Source organism: Terrapene carolina, unplaced genomic scaffold (assembly GCF_002925995.2).
Source record: "Terrapene carolina triunguis isolate 2854851 unplaced genomic scaffold, T_m_triunguis-2.0 Scaffold62, whole genome shotgun sequence".
NCBI lineage: Eukaryota > Metazoa > Chordata > Testudines > Emydidae > Terrapene > Terrapene triunguis.
Genome location: NW_020664413.1, coordinates 24,521,614 through 24,541,922, shown reverse-complemented (window position 1 = coordinate 24,541,922; position 20,309 = coordinate 24,521,614). Strand labels below are relative to the sequence as shown.

The following is a 20,309-nucleotide window of genomic DNA, read 5'->3' as shown; positions in this document are numbered from 1 at the left end:
TTTCAAGAATATTCTATGTACCCGTGTATATGGGTGACCCACTAGCTTTGAAAATATTTCAAATGTGTTTCTACTCAAAATATTAAGTGAAAACAATTGGATTATTCTCCCCTTCAGGAGAATACACTTCAGGAACATTTAGGTGCAATACTAACCAAAATTAACAAACAAACAAAAATCAAGAAGAAATCAAAAATTTTGGGAATGTTGTTGAAATACTAAGATTGTGAACATATATTAAGATAAGGTCATACATTGATACTAAGGTTTTCATCCAGTTAAGCTTTTCCAACTATACAAATGGCACCTTATGACATCGCTATGAAGTAAATACCAACAGGAGACATGACGTTATTATTGATATATGTTGGGAAAGTCTTTTTGTCTGATTTATAGGGGATGTCGTTGCAAATATTGCATCAGTTGCATTTCTGGGTAATGGCAAGTTGCAGATATTTCCTTCACAGCAGGAAGTGCAGATCTGAAAGAAATAAAACTGTTCAGTAACCAGAGTTATTCCACTTTTGAAGATACCTCAGTACCTCAGACTAATGAGTGGATTTATCATGATGTTTGCAAACTATCACATTGGTCATTCTGCTTATATGTTATATCCCTGCCCCCAACTCTTTGTCTGTCTGTCTATTTCCATTGTAAGCTCTTAGGTGTGGGGACTGTCTCTTATTCTATAATTGTACACTGCCTGGCACAATGGTGTCCCAATCTCTGTGGGGTTTCCTAGGGACTACTGCAATACAAATAACAACAGTATGGTTACAGTCACCCCTCCTTATTCTAGAGAGGCCTGGAGACACTGAATTTGTCTTGGATAGTATTAAGGTGTTCAGAATAGCAATTTGGGGCTCTGGCACAGGGTCAGGTGGTCATGAGAATTGTCTAGGACAGATGCGTGGCCTGGACAAGTGAGGTCTGCCATAGGGAGGGCTGTAGCATTCAGTTTAAAACAAATATACTTTTTTTCAGAGCAAGCCATTTAAAAAATAATTCCCGTTTTGGCTGTATGCTTACAGCAGAGTCCATGCGATATGTAGCATAACTTTCAGAAATTAATCACGTATTTATCTAGGCCTTTCTAGGTGCCCATCACCTGATATCTAGGCTAATATAATACTGGAGAATTAAATACACCAAGATACATGTTCTATGTATACAGTCTATTGTGAATAAATACTATTCAAAGGCCTGAATTCTCAGTTACATTAAGACCCCTTTACACCATTCTGGCAGCGTAAAGAAGACTTATAAGGTGTGTAAAGTAAATTCAGCTTCAATGGGACTGCTCCCAATCCCATTTATAAAGTTTATCTTGTGCTTTTGTCTTGGAGGATCAGAGCCATAGTCTGTCTTGGAGTTTAATTACCCAGGCAATTTACTTCAGTTATTAAGAGTTCAATGGCCGAGAGAATTAAGTTCAGTTCCACAACAGTTAGTGATAAAAGATTTTAAATGTTACCAACCGGTCACATTTAAGAACAACATTCAGAAATATTTACGAAGCACGTTGGACACCACGCATCTTAACTGGCCTGAATGCTGGAAGTGTAGATGGGAAAGGATACATTTTAAGGCATATCACTCAGTCATGTCCTAGAATTACTGAATGCTAGCATAGGATAATAGATAGAAATGAGTATATGGGATTTTTAACTATCCTGCAAGACCCACATGATGAGTGTGTCCTAGTGGAAACACCACAACATTTCAAGGGGTGTTGATTCCTGTCCAGTATCCCTTGTTAAAAAAATGGAGCATAAAGTTGGTGCCAGTGACTGACACATAGCCAAATATAGCAGACATCACTGCAAATGAACATTTCAGGCAAGATTGTGCTGTGGTCCCATATGACTATGCAGGGACATGTAGGACTTGTCAGGAACTTGGGTCTTGGCTCAGGGGACAGAGGAGTTGCATGCCACCAAGAGCAAGTGAGTCGGGTTTGGGGGAGGCGGACGGAGTGGCTTCACCTCACTTTCAGGCATTAACCACTGAGCTGGCCAGGCACCAGGTAAAAGTAAGTTGCACCCTTTTCAAGGCTACAGTAAGTTACTTCTCCTCGCAGAGGGAGCAGAGAATTCCTTCCTGGGGCTACTGCATGATGTATCAATATTTAATGTCATTTGGGAAAACTTTTCCAGTCAACATTAACATTTCCCCCCCTCTTTGGGGGCTGGAGGGGTGGTTTCTTGGTCACCAGCCCATGTCAGCATGGTCCCTGCAGAAATTGTAGTGACATGGGCTAAAAGAGAGGTGGGAGGCCAGGTCAGGAGGAACATGGCCTCCACACAGATGACACAGGCCTCTGCGAACAGTGGGGGAGCCACTGGTTTTCCCCTGCTTCTTTTGTCCCTCACCATCAAGTGATAATGTGTAGGAGAACTTCACAGAGTTTCATGTGGCCAGGAAGGAGGGAATGCTATGGCCCTAAATTGCTAGAATACCACAGGGAACAGAGCCTGGTTGGTTACTCATAGGAATATCCTACTGGACCCTACTTTTGAAATGTGTCCGGAGTTTGAAATCTTGACTTATTTTTCAATAAAACAGCTTTTTTAAAATAACCCATTCCTGATAAAATTAGAAGATCCAGCGCAGGTATGGAATGTCTACTTCGAGTATTTTATCCAGCGTAGGATAAATAAGTCACCGCATGACTATTGACTGGCGGGTGCCCTTACTTACTATGCCCTACATTGGTGGGGCTACAAAAACACTTTGCAGGACAATGTTCCCACTCATTAAAAAGAACTGGGCTGAGAAAAGCAGGAAGTATAATAGTATAAGCAAAATTGTTTTCAATTTCATTAGAATGGTTCTCTTTCCTACGGTACCAGTGGATCTTTAACATACTATCAAAAATGTCTAGCCATGTCCCTGTCTTTCGTCTTGTAGACCCATTATTTTAATTCCTCAAGGAGGGTGGGATGATGTTACTCTTTCCTGTGTTTATGTTTTTGCACCTTTCAATCTGTGTATATACATACTGGCCCAAATCCTTCCTCAGTTATTACCAATTTTTATTCAGGCAAAGTTTCCTTTGCCTGAGAAAAGGGAGCTTTGTCACTGGGAAAACTTGAGTAAGGACTTCAGGATTTGCTCCTGTATTTGTAAGAGCAATGTTTATAGATTTTACTTAAAGATGTGCAGAGTTCATGCAAATTATATGCTCCCATTATTTAACACTGACCAAATTCACTTAAATCACTAACACCAGTGGGAGCAGGAGTTAGCCCATAATCTTCTTTACCTCATGCTTAAAAGGCTCGCTTCCCTTTTTTCTATGAAACAAAGCAACATGAATGTAGCAAAGCACTGATCAAAAATAGAGACATTACAATTTTGGTGATATTGTTCCACCTGTTGTATGTGTCAGACTTCTGGCTAAGAGCAGAAGATTTCTGCAGTTTGTACCAAAGCAGATAGTTTTTGCCCCTAACCTTGTGGCCTTCATGTTTTGAATCTATGCATCCAGTAGACAAACAGTCCTCCAGTGGCACACAGCGCTTAGTGACAGATATACTTTCTCCACTGGCTTCCAATGTGTGTTGAGTGTAACAGTATCTTGTCCCTAGAAAGAGAAAGAAAAGCATTTTTGGTTCTGGACAAATTCTATTTATAATTCATACTTCACAGAGCTGCTGTGCTCACATTCTGGAAATATGGATGCAATCACTAAGTAAAGAAAGTCATGTCAAACACAAAAAAATGGAAGAAATATACCGAATTCCTATCCTAGATCAAACTGTAAATATGTACACACTAGTGCTGTAAGCTCTTATACAGCGCCTCAGATCTCAAACATCTCTGAAGATTAGCATTGGAAGAGACCTCAGGAGGTCATCTAGTCATATCTAGATATGGATCCAAATATCATGGGTGAACTAAAGTGACCTCCAAACTCTGAACATCCCAATATGGATCCAGGTCTAAAAATCAATACCTCAGGACCATTCCTAGTTTATAGCACTGCTAGCTTAAAAAAAAAAAAGTGTTAAATTCACACCAATTGCAGGAATTCGCCATACACATTTTGTCCCTAAAGCTGACCTTTCATGTCCCTTAACATCAATTTATGTGGGTTTAAAGATTCTCTTCCACTAACTTCATGTACATGCTTTTCTTCCTCATGATTGAGATCACTGCAAATGTGAGTCATCCTTCCCATAGTCCATAGTCTAGACAGAGGACTGAATAGGTGGTCAGGAATACCAGTCTTCTAATCCTGGCTCTGCCACTGGCTAGCTGTGTACTCTAGGGCAAGTCACTTAGCATCTCTATACTTCAGTTTCTGCACCTATAAAATGGTGATTAATGCACTTCCCTACCATGCAGGGCACTTATGAGGATTAACTAGCTCTATGTTTCCCAAACTGTAATGAAGCCAATGACACCCTCCACTATTCCCACCGGGAATGCGCTGAAAATGTAAACCATTGTGTGAGTGATTAAAACAAAAATCATAATTGTCTTCATCTACAAAGGGAACAGAAAGGCACTGGACTCTGATTTCCTATTTCTGTAAGATGATATAAACATAGGAAACATTTTTTCTCATTTTTATGTCCTGCTTGGTAGGTAGTGATGAACATCCTGCCTGCTTTCATGGGAAAAAAATGTGTAATTAAATTAAAGTGGATGTTCTTGTGCAGCTGTTATCTTTAACTGGAAGAGAGTCTCACAAACTCTTCACTTTTTAGGCATTCATCAACTACAAAGAGAAGGATTATTGAACTAATGTGTTATTAGTTAGCATGGGCAATAAAAATACCAGATGTTTGTCATAAGTTTGGCCAGCTCTGAACTTCAGTGGTGATACCCATGACAAACAGACTTGAGCATTTCAGATCTCTGAGGATGATCTAACAGACTGCCTTTGCTTAAATCTACAGTCACTACAAACACAAGACTTTTAATATATTTTAATATATATTCTACTAAGAGGTCAGAGCCTAATTTTATCAGATGCTGAGTGCTCTCTACTCCCACTGAAGGTGATGGGACTTGAAAACACTCAGGCCCAGATCCTCAAAGATATTTAGGCACCTAAATCTTATTGAAATCAATGGGAGTTAGGTGCCATTTAATACCTTTAAGGATCTGGGACTCAGCACCTCACAGGATTGGGCCTCTAGAGTAAAATCCATTCCCAGTAAAGCAACAGAACAAGGCCTATGCATGTACCACTTAAGTCTCACATAAACCTTATCTGTGGCATAGAGCCTGTGCTGCCCCTCTGCACAGGGGTGAAGTTCAGCCTTTATACATATCAGCTGAAACCCATTTACAATTCCATGTTTCTAGAAGACACCACAGTATAATGCACCCAACAGCTCTCTTTAATGGGGGTTTCGGTGTTATTAACAGACTTACTTTGGGCTGAAAAAGTTCAATAAGGGACAATATTTTACATCTTTTGTTGGAAAATATTCTAGGCAATAACCAGTGAGATATGTGCATTTTTGTGTCATGTGAGACCTACCCTTCCTCTCTTTCATAAATACTTCTTAGGTCATGAGCATCTCCTGCAAGGTGAGGATCACCCTGAAATCCTGTTGAAGTCCATTGGAATTCAGGGGCTCTGCAGCCTGCAGAATCGACTCCTTAGGGAGCAACAAACTGTGTTTAAGTATTACTGAGGGCCAGATCCTCTGAGATATATAGGCACCTAACACCTACTAAAATCAATGGCAGTTAGGTACCTACATACCTTTGAGGATCTGGACCAGAGTGCCTGGGTGACAACTGAGAACACTTGGCACTTCACAAGACATGCTCGGTACCTTGCAAGATTGAGCTCTTACAGAGAATCATTGCAATGCTTGCATTTACCAGCTGCCATCTACATGCATCAGTGAAGATGCTCTTAACATCCCAAATAAAAGTCTTTTTTCCCTGGATTCAAAATACATGCATATAAAAACACTCTCAAGGGACTGAAGTAAAGTAATGTTCTTTGAGCATTCTAGGCTTTTGTTATATATTGCCTGTTTTCCCAGTGCAGGGTAAGTGCAGTGATCACAGCTGATAAGATGAAGGCATATCTTGGGTTTATATAGAGGACAAGAGGCAGCCCAGAGCAAAGATGAATGTAAAAGTGAAATAGATAAATCTACATTACAGTTAATACCTTGGGGAGGTGAGAGCTTTGGTATGCTGAAGCTGATGGGGTCACAAGTAAGCAAATGGGCTGATGGGCCTGCCCACTACATAAAGTTAAACCAAAGAATTGAAGAATACGTAATGGAATCAATGTCCTTTATCAGTGCATCATCTCTTGGGCACTAAGGTGTCCAAGGCCATGCAGGAACTGTGACACAATCAAGGACAGAACACAGTTCTCCTGTTTCCCAGATACTTGTCTTAATTATAAGATCATCTCGTATCAGGTTAAATGTAACCCAAATTTTAAGTTGTGCAAAAAAATGAATTAATAAAAAAATGATATATGATTTATCATTTGAAAATGTCTTTTTAAATGCAGCTTCAGTTATTAAAGGTGGAGCTCGTAGTGCCACTTATAGTTAAGGTTGCCCAACACTTTCCATTATAAGACCCCGTTTTCAGTTACTTATAATTTTGGCTACTTAAACAGTTCAGGCTAAAATTTCCCAGGCTGGATGTCTGCCTCAGAAAGAATTTTTTATTTTTTTTTAAGTTTCAGCAAAAATGGTTCAGACATTTCAGATCATTAAGATTAGGGAAAAATCTGTTGTTTTGTCCATGTTAAGAGAAATTCTTTCAACCATTCTGTCGACAAGCTCTGGCACCTCCATGCTGTGCCGTTTGCCATCACCATGAAAATTCACCTAAATTTGATCAAGTTATAGCCTCTGCAAAATCTCAGTTTGCTCATGCTCAGTAGACACTTGTTAGAATTTGGTAGCAAGTTCTCCAAAGACTCCATCTCCACTGAGCATGCTCCAACCCTTCACAGCTCCTAGGAGCAACTGGACTGCACGTGTCTATCCCCACAGAGTGACTGAGCATCCTGGAGCCTCAAGTGCTGAGCAAGCATTTCCTTCCAATTGCTCCTCCCAGCTGCTGAGAGCAGCTGTGGTGTTGGACACAGGGAAGCTGGCTTGGGAGAGAGGGACAGGACCTAAGTGGGGATGGGCTAGGAGAAGAGGGGGCAGAGGCTGGAATGTGGTGGGGGAGGGGGACAAGAGCCAGAGTGCATGGGAGTTGAACAAGCATAGAAGTGAAGGGGGCAGGAGGTGGGGCACTGGAGGGGTGGTGTTGGATGGGAGCAGAAGAGGGAGCAGGAGCTGGGGCTTGGGTCTGTTAGATAGTAGCAGAAGGGAAGGGAAGCAGGAGCCTTAGGAGGTTGGATAGGAGCAGAGAGGGCTTGACTTTCAATGTTACCATGCTTTTAACATAGGCTTTTTAGATGTAATATGTATACAGAATCTGACAGTCATAACTTTGATGCTGCTTCAGATGGCACCTATCCACTTAACAGTTTGCCTCAGTTGTCAGACTCTGCTCAGTAGCCATTCAGGAACTGAATATCAGGAATACTCCAAGTGCAGGGTCATAACAGACCTGGATAACACACTGTGCTTGAGATGGGCCTACCCAGAAGAGAGGGCAGGTTAATGTACAATGACAAGGCATGAGCCTGCACTCTTCTGCATTCTAGCAAATGCTGTCAGTCATTCATGTTCACTCCAGGGGTTCATTCATGTTTTAATAATACACTGCACTAAATTTTAGTTATGCAGAAGTGTGCTTTCCATGGTAACTCTTGCATTTATGCTCCTGTGAAAGTGACTTAATTTTTTAAGTATCAGAGGAGTAGCCGTGTTAGTCTGTATCCACAAAAACAACAAGGAGTCCAGTGGCACCTTAAAGACTAACAAATTTATTTGGGCATCTGAAGAAGTGGCATTTTTACCCACCGGACTCCTTGTTGTTTTAATTTTTTAAAATATCTATTTAACTAAAACAAATTTTCTGCTATTTAAAAAAAAAATGCAATACCGAGAATTTTCTTATCTTTCAATATCACTTAACACAAGCAGTCCAGAAAAGGTTCAGATAACTGCAGCGCAGGAGGTGATACAACTTTACTCCTCTAGCCCCCCCACCCCCCCCGAGATAAAATCACCAACCTATGGAATGAGTAAATAACGTCAGGTCTTCACAATTACCCTGGGGGTCAATTTTCAGTTATAAGGTAAATTTTGAGGCCCGTTTACTAGAACTGTGACATGAAATTATTTTTTCTTCTTTCAGTTTGTTTAAAAAAAACCTGATAAATTAGTTTATTTTGAAATGTATTTGCTTGGAAAGTTGGAGATAAAAAACAAACAAACACAGACATTGATTTTGCAATCCAGAAGGAACAAATACAGATCACATCTGACTTTCCTTACAATCTGAACTGAAAGTTTTCAGCCTGATTCTGACTCATGTAAGCCAATAGCGCTGATTCCTTCAGTTACACCAGTGTAACTCGATTGACTCCAGTGGAATCATTCCTGAATTACAATAGTGTGAGAAGAGAATCAGGACCAACAGATTTTCACCAGTTTAAAATCAGTATTAAGTGATAGCAGAATTAATGCTTCTCTCTCAAAAAAACCAAAAAAACAAAAAACAAAACAAGACAAGCTACACTTGTTTTTTATTTGTCAGCTGTGAATTGTTCTGCTTTGTTCCATCTCTTAGACTTTCCTTTGCATCTGTTCCAAAATCCATGGTCATAGATAAAAAGTGCCAGTGCAAGTTATACTTGTCATTTCTGCAAGCAACAGCTCATGAATCCTACTCTTTCCTTCTTCCAAAGAAAGAGCAACTCTGGCCCTGGCCCTTTAAAATTCTACTTGTTCTGCAGAAAAGGAGAGCTGTTTTTTACAAGAATGCGTGGAAATCACCTGCAGGACAGGAACATTTTAAAGAGCCACAGCTGTAAGACGGAGTGTGTTGCATGCATTGCTGCCCAACACCAAAGTAACACTGTGCTGTCTAGGTTATTATTTTCCATTCATTCTACAGAATGCCACTATAGGGAGGTGGCACACAAGGACTTTGTCTCAGCCTCTGAAGATAAATAAAGTAGGGCATACAGTGAATCTGAGCTTGGTTCAGGCTAAAGTCCAGCTACAAAGTACACTGTTCCCAATGTACCTTGATAGTTTTAGGACTAAATGCTCCATGCTATGTGAGCAAAATGCTATCTGATAACTCCATTCTAAGGAGATTTGGGGTTCTTTGTTCTAAAGATAAAAAGATGGATTCGAATTTCCACCTGGTCGATTCCGGGCTCCAAAAGCCCATATTTTGTAAATATGTCGTGATCCTGCTGTGGTGAAATGTAAGAGAAACCAAGCATTTTTACAAGCAGATAAAACAAACAAGCTTTAATACAAGACAGAGTGGCAACAGTAGTTCACAGACATACCATCAAAAGCTGGTCTGCATAAGCCTGATTAACGAAATAAAGAGAGTCACTGGAAACATGATTTCCAAAAAGACAAAAAGAAAGCAATTGGCATTGCCTAGCTATTGGCTACCCTTTAATGTCTAAATCAGTGATTCTTTGAAGCTGGGAAACATTTTTATTAAAAGCAAGCCTTGCGGTCATTCTTTTGTGTGTTATAGACTAGTCTGCAGACTGTTTTCAGTCACTATCATCATCGTCAATTATTTAAAATAATGTGTATGCTTGCCAAAACAGGGGGGGAACTGCTACTATTGCCATGATTTGACACAAGCTGTTCTGATCTTTCATTGTTATTGAAGTTACATTAATTTAAACTCTTAAGAAAACCAATTAAATTCCAGAGGATTTCCTGCAGCTCGTTAGTTTAGTCTAGAGACACAGGATGGCTGGTCTTTGCTACTGGGACTATTGCCTTTTGGTTTCTGAGATGCATGAAAAGCACTGACTACGGAAGGCATTTGCAATGGGCCAGTCACCACCAAATCTAGGTGTACAATTCAGAGAATGGCTGGATGAGAAAGCTAAAGGACATTATTCAATATATATTAAGTTCCTATTGAAAAGAACTGGCTAGATGAAGGCTGCTTTCCCAAAACGTCAGCTGCTTACATCTTGAGTTCTGTAGATTCAGTTGCAGAGGGTCAATCAGCAATATTTCTCGACCATTGTAAACTTCTCTTTGCTGCTCCTTTATTTTGAACAAGTTCATGAGTAACTCTGATAGGGCCAAAGTTGGATCCCCTATGAATGGCTCAAGAAAATGGACTTAGTCAAGGGGACTTGTACAGGTTTTAGACGAAGGCGTACACCCGTGTGTGTATCCAGCAGCAAAGTGGAGGATACTCACACACCTGTTCTGCAGTGGCTGGACTATGATAGTTTATACCCTTGGGCTTCCCCTATCTATGGGAAGGATATGCTTGGCCAGTGGATCTATGTAGTGTTGATCAACTGGCCATGCCTGTCCGCCTCTCAATAGCACTGGGGAGAGAGACACCATGAATAAGGCTCCGTGTTTGTCACGGAGGTCACAGATTCCGTGACTTTCCATGACCTCAGTGACTTCTGCAGAGGCCTGTGCAGCTGGCCCGGGAGCCACCTGAGCAGCTCGGGCTGCCCCTGGGCCAGTTGCACCAGCTGCTGCTTGGGCAGTCTTGGGCCCTCCACCAGCAGCAGGAGTTGCGGTGGGGAGGGGGGGCCACTCAGGGCTGGGGATTGGGCTGTGGGGCGGTGCTTACTTGCACCGGGCTCTCCAGAAGGGCTACAGGAACTCCCCTCCCTCCGCTTCTAGCTTCACATGCTGCCTCCGCCTGCAGGCACTGCCCCTGCAGTTCCTGTTGGCCACAGTTCCCAGCCAATGGGAGCTGCAGAACCGGGGCTTGGGGCGGAGCGGAACGGAGGCAGCACGTGGAGCTAGGAGCTGGAGGTCGCCGCTTCCCAGGAGCTGGGCAGGGAACCTGCCCCAGCCCTGCCACCCGAGCACCCACCGCACCCCCCGGGCTGTGGAGCCCCTCCTCCCCCAGCACCTGCGGCGCCCCCAGGGCTGCCCCTCCAAGCCAACCCTCCTGTCCCCAAGTTTTAGTCAGGGGTATACAGTACAAGTCATGGACAGGTCACAGGCCGTGAATTTTTGTTTACTGCCTGTGCCCTGTCCATGACTTTTACTAAAAATACCTGTGACTAAAACGTAGCCTTAACCATGAAGCACTGCTTGTAGTACACAGGTAGTACACAGTCCCTTGTATCTCTTCACAGCCCACTCTCTGCTCCCCATTCTAGGCAGGCTAACTATGGGACTACATGGCCCCACCAAGGTTGGAGGATTTCTCCCAACACACAGAAACACAAGACAAAATGAGGAAGAGCAACAATGAGAGACAAATGGAGCGTGAAGGCGACACTATATAAAGGATGTCAGTGTGGGCAAGAAATGAAAGATGAAAGCAGGAAGCAATTAATTGAGAGAATTAGGAGAGACATTCAGAGCATGGAAGAGAAAATGAATGAAGAGAAGGTAAAAAGCAGAGAAGGGCATCCACAGAATTTGGATCCCTGTCAGGATTTCAAACACTTCAAAATTTCAGAGGTATTCAGATCTGGGATTCTGCGCTGTGCTCAATGCTAGGCCAATGGGAACAATTAGAAATGAGGCAAGATTTTAAAAAAATAAATAGTTTTCCAAAAGGCGGAATATACCTTTGATTCCCACCACTTGTTGGGTGTGGTTTAATTATGCCGGCAGGAGAAAACACTTCTGCCAGCATAGAGCGGCTACAGGAGACCTTACAGCGGCGCAGCTGCCGCGGTACAGCTGTGCCGCTGTAAGGTCCGTAGCGTAGACATAGCCTTGGTTTCCTCTTCCCCTCCCCCCAAGCCCGAAGAGTGACTGACAGCTTCCACACTGCAGCCCCTTTCTGCTAGGAACTTCCTGGTTTTATACCTTAGCCAGCTTCTCTCCCAACTGGGCTTTATCAGCCATTATTCATTTCCAGTCATGCCAGACTCTCCACCAGGTGTGGCCTATAAGGTTAATTGGCCCCAGCTGCACCACCATAACCCCTTCAGGGCTGGTGTGGGGTGAACATCTCATCACAGTTCCATTTCTAAAAGTGACTTACATACTTGGGAGCCTAAGTCCCACTGAAACTTAATTTCTGTTTCAGTTATGGGAGAATGTGGGGATAGATTAAAGCTCTAAACGTATCTACTGCAAAGGGAAGTGTGAGGGTTGGCTGGATCATTTGTATCATCCACCAATCTTACTCACAGTAATTGAGGCTTACGGGTGTGAATAACCATCATCTGAATTCAAATACTCTTGGAGAACAATGAAAAGCATAGGATCATTGAAATGTAGGGCTGGAAGGGACCTCAAGAGGTCAGCTAGTCCATCACCCTGTGCTGAGGCAGGATTAAGTATACCTAGATCATCCCTGACAGGTGTTTGTCCAACCTGTTCTTAAAAACCTCCAATAATGGCGGGTATTGGATACCTGTGCATGTTATCACTTAAATGGGAACATTGAGGCATTTCCTTAACATAGATTTAATCTAAACAGATAGCATGGAGCTAATTTACCTTTTGGACAATAGATATCTGGAGCCCATCGGTTGCATTCATAATTGTCTGCTGCCTTTTCACAGGTGAAACATTTAAATCCACCAGGATATGGTGTGGCTGAAAAATGTAAACAAAATTCATTTAAATTGATGATCATTTAGCCAGTCTGTACCATGCTTTTTAAAGGCACCATGGTAATACTCTTTTTAAAAAATGTATTTGCTGCTTGATATGTGCACCCGAACCCCATCATAAATTGTCCTGGATTTTAAAATTCTCTAATCCAGGAAGAGCATTTATATATAAGTACAAGGGCCCAGTAAAACAGACATTACTCAGGAAAACTGCCCATAGCTGACGTCAAGGGGAGTTTCATCTGAATAAGAGGTATGGGATTGAGTCCCATAACCGCACTTGCTCATTCTCTGTAGCATATATTATTATTTCACAGCAGTATTCAATACTGTTACTCCATCCCCGTTGTTAACAAAATGTCAGCTGGACTAAATACTTCTGAAATCTGCCTCACAGAGGAAATACACTCACACTTTTGGATGCTGACTGATCTCCCAAATGAAAAAAAAACATCAATTTGCTGAACCTCCAGCTATCAATAATCTGCTTGAGTACAAGTTATTTAGCCAAATGTGAAACAAAGATTTAAAGTGCTCTCTTGGCAAGATTTCTGCAATACATCCTAAATTAATCCAAGTAAATGGATTTTTCCAGATATTGCCATCTCTCAGTACAATACCCAGAAACTAACCAGCGAACAATAGGTGAAATTTACAATTGGCACAAAGCCAAGGCATTGTAGGGGGCAATAAAATGTGGATAGTAGAAATTAATTTCACTCCATCTCATTTCAAGCAACCAATGCAAGATTCAGTACAACACCTCTACAGCCACTGTTCCAGTCCAAAGACTAGAGTAGTAACCATTGCACACCCTATATAGAGGTATTTGGGGCCCTTGAATCAACAACCTGTGGCCAGTCCCTGGATCTCAAACGTCCTTTGAATACCAGCCTATATGGAGTTGGTATGCATCTCTGAATGGTTGGTCTGTCCCAAAGCCCAAAGAGCTTATATGGTTTAGAGAGCCTTGCACTAGACCCTTTGCAACATGGGTGAATTTCACCAGTTATGCCAACCTTGCAAAATTCTACTTGCCTGCTCCAGAGGGCAAGTAGCTCTTTTTAGTGGGTGAATAAAACATTATTCACTTCTTTAACTCCATAATCATAGGAAGAGCAGCTGAATAGATTTTGTGCATGGACTGAAAAATGTTCATGATAGTTCTGTAAGGCTGAGCTATGCATATGTTGAAAGTAGAGTGTTTAAGAAGCAGGTTTAAGACAATCTGTATCTCACTGATTTGCAAAGGTCTAGGTAAGTGCTGTGTTAAACTTTGTTTTTGTTGGACACAAAGCATTACATTGCACCTGGCCAGATGTAATCTTCTGAAATTAAAAGATAAGCCAATTTGTATTAGCAGAGACTGTCACAAAATATAGATTTTCTCCTCTATAGGCAAAATACAAATCTGCCTATCAAATGATTATTAATTCAATTTTGGCAAACAACCCAAAGGAGAGCACAGAAGTACTCCAAACTCTTCTTTATGGCTGTCTTCAGGCCAGCATCCCAAAACATATTCATCTCATAACAAGTGTCCAGGGATTGGAGGTTTTATTTTAAACAGTAAAAAGGAAACGGCTCCTCTGGATATCAAAAGGCAGGAAGGGGTCTCTGGAAATAGCTTCTAGACAACAGAGGCATGTGTGGCTAGATGCATGTGTGTGAACATTGCTTCTTGTAGTAGACCATTAACTAATACTATATCTGATAAAACAGAACAAAAAGGTGAACAAAAAGGAGAGGCTGTGGAAGTTCCTGAGATGCATGGTATTTTCTTTATCTTCAAAGCACTACTGGAGTAAAATAAAGTTTCAAACAGTTGTTGCCACAGCTGTGAGTGAATCTCATTTGGCTCTTGATCACAGAAGTGAATAAGCTCAGTAGACTGTGTTTCGGACATAAGGCCTCAGTCCCTCAGGAAAGGGTGATTCTAAAGAAAAAACCAACCTCACAGTGCCCCGTAACTGCCTGTAACATTATCCATCCATTAACTCCCTTGGTCAGCAATGGTTCACTTTGTACCAGCTTTCTTTGGAAGACTACTGCGGAGATTTAGTCTTTGTTCAGCATACACTAAAAAAAAAAAAAGGCTACATTTCTCCAACAAAGATGTTGGTTTTAGGGGTGTGCAAACACATTTTGCCTAATTTCAAACCCACTAGAACATATGTGGGTTCAAAAGTTTGACTCACAATGTTGAACATCATCAGATTCCATTTAGCAGAGGGGGGGGAGGGGAGAAGGTGCAGAGAAGGAGAAAGTCGGGTGAAAAAGGAACACAGAGCAGGCAGAATGAAAAAAAATACAATGAGACTGAGAAGCTAATGAAAAAAATACACGCAGCATCTTATATTAGTATCTAAATGAAATGCCTTAAGGACTTGGTTGTGCAGCCTTTGCTCATGTCGGTTAGCACTTAAATGAATAATCACAATGATTAAATAATTGCTCACCACAATAAGTAAGATCTGCACAACTGAGTCTTAAATTGGGTAGCCTCTAGTGCCAGTCTAGCTCCCTTCTCCCCCTAAACAGAGCTGGTTGAAATTTTTTTTTAAATTGTCAATAATAGTTTTTGTTCAAAATTCAACTTTTGATTAAAAGAAACCTGAAAATGTTTGGGATTTTCAGTCACCTCTAGCTCCTAACACATAGGCTTCCCTTTAGCTAGACAGATATTGGAACAGACCTTTAGCTGGTGTAAATTTGCATAGCTCCACTGACTTCACTGAGTCTATGCCCACTGACAGCACCCGAGGATCTGGCTTATTATTTTGAATGACTCATCCTTGGGGAAAATGGATTTAAGTGATGTGGGCAGAAGGACTGCAGTCCAGACTAGTGCCAGAACCCAGGAAAGAAGTTCACAAAATCTCAAGCTCTATGAGCTTCACCCCATTTCATCAATCAAAAAAAAACAGAGGCTCAGAAATTTAACAACTTAGTGGCTGAGGAGAGTGCAGGGATAACAGCCTTTCAGCTCTAGCTGAGTGCTTCCAGTGGGGCTTGGGCACTGGTAACAGTCACTGCCACCTGACAGCTGTTCCCTGGCCTCTGTGAAATAAATTAGTGATCTAAAACCATTTCCTAGTGGACAGGTGTCCATGCCACCAAAAATGAATAAAATCCATCACAGCCAGCACTATTGTTGGCAGAGAGCTCTTAGTAGAGAACTCAAGGACTGGGGGCCTAATCCAAAGCCACTGACTCTTTCCATTGACATAATAGGTTTCAGCCCAGGCCTTGATGAAGGACGGAGCCTTCACAAGGTTGAGGTCTATAGGCAGGGCAACATTAACAGGCATCTACTGCTGCTGCCTGGGTTGTACCTGTTCTGTGATCAACAGTCGACTTCAATCCCCAGGGCTGTCAATGTGGCACCTTTCCTGAGCGCTGTAAGTTGTGTTTTTATTTCCGCGAGTCTATCACAAAGGACAAAAGTTGCCTATAAAAGTGAATTGCGCTTACCTCAGCTGTCTGCCGTTTACACACATTAGTAAAAGGAAATAATTGTCCTAACAATCTGTAGAATTGAAACATAGGTGCAATGCTAGAGTGGGGAATGAGATACTTGGTAAGCATTGACGACCGCTTCACATTATAAGCAAGCTTCCCCTTTGCCAAACCCTGGGTACTTATGGCCCAGACCTTGCAGCCTGTTGAGCACTGCTGAAATAAATCTAGAGAACCAAGAACTAGCACCTGGCACTCGCATTTATTCCACACCTAGGTAGGGAGGCTTCCGCATAGTACTCATTATAATACAGAGAGATGTTCAGCAATGTAAGCAAACCTCCACTGCCATACTGAATGGAGACATGGTGAGCAGGGGATAAAATGGGTGTGTCAGGGCCAGCGAGAGTGGGAACACAACATTAGCAGTGAATGCCAATGATGTGTGTAGCAGCTGTTTTCACTACCAAGAGTAGTGAGTTATTTGAGTGTGCGAAAGAGCTGCACTTAGAGAAACTGAGAGCAGAGACAGCCAGGATGATCAGATGCTGCTAGAAAAATGTGTCCTAAGTTTACTGGAGAACAGTATCTCAAGGCCAACTGCTCAGTGCCTCATGACATGTACTAGCCAAAGTGTTTTTGCAATCCCATTAGTCTGTAGTGCCAATCCTGGTAGTTTACTTCACTTTATTAGACTGTCAGTAACAAAATACCAGGTTCATCCATCCTGCCAGTTGTTCAGTGCTGCTGTCGCAGAGCTTTCATCTGAACCCCAGATGGATCAAGCCCTAAAAATACATTGAGCTAGGTGACCTAGAAGATCCCTGAAGATACCTGTCTGATCAGCTTTATTACATCATTTCAATAGCACAGGTAGTTTGGCTTTTAATTGTTTGTCGTCATGTAAACTGACGAAGAAATATCCTTCTGACACAAAGTATATTGTGTGTACGCACATATAAAACATACTTCCTTTCTATTTTAATAACTTACTTTCTGTAGTGCAGAGGCTAACTTTAGAAAAAGCTACATATCCCTTAAACTACCCAATGTTTCTGCTGTCTGAATTCAGGGTTTTTTCTCTAAGCCTTGGCACAGTGACATCCTATTTTAAGCATGTGAAATGAATCTTACTTGAAGGATGAAGGTAGATAATATCTTTCACTGTAAAGTCTCTAGGTTGAACTGCTTTCAGACAGTCAGCGATCAGGCTAAGTAGCAGAACCCAGGCCAGGGTAGGCCAGGATTCCATTGCAGAGTGGGGCCTCACTCATACGGGTTTCTTGGGAGCAAGTCCTCTTTATAATTGGAAGAAAAATGCACCTATAATACAAAGAAGAAAAAGAAAGAAAAGTGAGACTATTACAGCTACTGTCTCAATAGCCCATCCAAGGGCCAATCCTCATCTAAGCACACAGCCCAAGTAACCAAGCTTGGCACTAGGGAGTCGTGCAGGGGTCAGGAAAGAATTCTACTTACGCCCTAAGGCTAGAGCTGCAGTAGCCCTCTCCTCCCCTGTAGTTGTGGATCTACCACCTCTGCCCCGTCCTTCCATCCATTCCAGCCCACTAAGCCCTTCTCTCAGCTGAGGCACAGGGACCTCCTCAGAGCTGTGCTCTGCTAGAAGCAGCTGTGGAGTTGAGTCCTGACTGCAGTGGACTACACAACGTTTTTGCACTGCACCAAGTTTTGAACCAGGATCTGAGAATTTCAACTGCATAGATTCTAGTGGGGTCAGCAAGCTCCAAAGCAGAGATGGGAGAGAGTTTTGCCCCTGAGTGAGCAGCAGGACAGCTGTCAAAGTCTCTGGCTTCTGTAACGCAACAACAAGGTGAGTTTAGATTGCTTAGTAAAATTCCATGTGACCTTTATTTTTTTAAAGAGGGGTACTATCATCCCATTAGAAGCAGTCCCCTGAAAAATCCCAGTGTGATTTATCACATCTGAGTTATAATGAGATCTAACTAGTTCTATCTTAGAGACCACTGGAAAAGTGCCAGACTCAGACAATAAGAAATCCAGTGAGGAAATTCAATACAAGAGTCTTGTTAGCAGTGTGTGGTCTAAGGCACATTGGAGCAGCTTCTCTTCATACACCTGTTATTGGGAACCAGAAAGGCTTTAAGGCTCAGTGTAAAGAGACTGACATTAAGTTGCTGTAGTCACCAGTAATATACCATCATGTACAACACAGCTCTTCCCCAAATCCTACCCTCTCACTAAAAACACAGACACAAGTCATTGCTTCTTCTCTCCCTATTAAGATCCTGTTAAGAACTAAGCATCTTTGTCACAAAAGTGGCTTCTCAGTGATTCAGAGAATTCTGCAAGACAGAATACACCATTTCTGAGGAATGCTCCCCTCAAGAGAGGGATGTTTGAGGCCTCAGGGAGGTGCAGAAGGCCTGGCCTGGAAATCTCACAGATATACTGGCGCTGTAGGAAATGCAGGGCTTAAACCCATGGATCTTACGGCATCTGCTAGGAGAGCAGGATGCTCCACATTGCTCTCTGGATCTCTCTGGCAGTACAGCTATGTTAAAATCTAGGATACCATTAGATCCCTCTCCCAGACCTGCACTTTCCTCAGCCATGCCCCTAGAGTGGGAAGAAGTTATGGAGGAACTGTTGATCTAAATATGCTGGGTAGTCAGGGGAACATGCTATGTAGACTGGCTGCTCCCCAACTGTACCCCTCCCCCCTCACTCCTACATGCTTCACCACAGATCCCAGCTGAGCGGTGCCCATGTGGAAGTATTCTGTGAGCTTCTAAGGGGGAGCAGATGGTGGGGTCACCACTCAGTACCCTTCCACTCTTTAGTTCTCATCTGGGCAGACCTTTTCTCTTTTGCTCCCCTCCACGATGCAGAAGGAAGGGGAGTATGGAACCCATAGGAGTAACTACATAACAGTATAACACAAAGCCTGTATCTAACATAAACTACAGCAATGCTAATCAGAGAGGCCGAGGGCAGCATTCAAAATAGAATCTGGATTGAGTTTGGGCTAAGGGTCAGGCTTTGGATTTGAAGCCAAATGCAAGACAGGGTTTGGATTTACTGTCACAAAGCAAGTCAGTGGTAAAGGCAATACTAGAACTCAGAGTCTCTGGCTTGTGGTCACTCAATTATAGCATACTGGCACAACACAGAGGGAATTTAGGTGGACAGAATATTAACCAACTGAGGGTTTTTTGTTTTAGGACCTCAGATTTTATCACTACCACCCTAGTGAAAAGAGCCTTGGATCATCTATTCACATGCATCCACAAGTGTCAGGATTTTGGTTTTAGGTCTAAGTTATACGCACCACGTTTAGAGTGAATTGTCATGGCATTCTACTAAACACAACCCAAATGCCTTTCATTTCATTTGAATGACAAAACAGTTTTAGTTGAATAGTGTCTTTGACCATTATGCCATGTGATAAGCAGTATCTCTGATAGAACACTGTACAAACAAGGCCTGGTTCTCGTCACACCCCCGTTTTACTCCAGATTTATGCTAGGGTGAGTGAGAGGTTCACCAGGTTTATTTTCATGTCAAAAATTCTGCATAAAATGGACAGTGGAAGAGATTTGTCTCACCTTTTAACTCGACTGAGTTTTCCATTGCCCTATCTCCCTAGCTACCTTTTTATGGAGGAAACAGGATGGGTGAAGCTGTTTGTTTATTCAGACTGCTGTGCACTTCACAGCATAATGAAATAATTTGGTATTTTGATCTAATGGCATATTATCAGTAAATGCAGTGCATGTGTTAAGAGCTAGGTGATAAGGATCAATGGCTGGTCTAAACTAAGGTCCCTAAAGACTCATTTCAGTACTGAGATTCCTTCTCCACTGCCTCATTTTTCCTGTAGTGCACATACTAGAGAATGCATGGAGCAGACTGAACTGAAGCAGTATTAGATGCAAGTTTCTTCCAACTCCTAAACTTGGTTACCACGGGTTTACTGATGCTCAGATATTATAAAGTTGATTTAATATTCTTCTCTGGGGCATTCTGAGGCCTTACTTCTGTTCTATAGTAATAAGTATATCTGTATTGCACATTACATTTAAAAGCACACAATACAGATTAGCTCCCCTTTTTGGGGGTCCCTAAAGGAAGGAAAGTAATTTCTGCAGCCCCATGAGCACTTGTTTCTGCTATTTAGAAGGTTGTCCAAATGCAGTAGTACTCTACATTT

At 42.1% G+C, this 20,309-nt stretch overlaps 1 protein-coding gene across 1 annotated transcript; it reads right to left on the bottom strand.

The window, feature by feature from the left end:
* Positions 1 to 319: 319 nt before the first annotated feature.
* Positions 320 to 17,369, bottom strand: LYPD6 (LY6/PLAUR domain containing 6). The gene is made up of 4 exons (XM_024202821.1): positions 17,252 to 17,369; positions 12,543 to 12,641; positions 3,456 to 3,586; positions 320 to 481 (listed from the first exon to the last, which is right to left on the bottom strand). Exons 1-4 carry the CDS (start codon positions 17,367 to 17,369, stop codon positions 320 to 322), a joined length of 510 nt encoding a protein of 169 aa, XP_024058589.1.
* Positions 17,370 to 20,309: the final 2,940 nt, after the last annotated feature.

What these genes read in the sequence shown, in the direction of transcription:
- LYPD6 (XM_024202821.1), bottom strand. Translation starts at nt 17,369, where the DNA reads ATGGAATCCTGGCCTACCCTGGCCTGGGTTCTGCTACTTAGCCTGATC. An exon ending in AGATATCTATTGTCCAAAAG is followed by an intron (nt 3,587 to 12,542) that starts GTAAATTAGCTC and finishes TTCTCTTTCTAG; the next exon opens with GGACAAGATACTGTTACACT. An exon ending in CAAAACATGAAGGCCACAAG is followed by an intron (nt 482 to 3,455) that starts GTTAGGGGCAAA and finishes TATTTCTTTCAG; the next exon opens with ATCTGCACTTCCTGCTGTGA.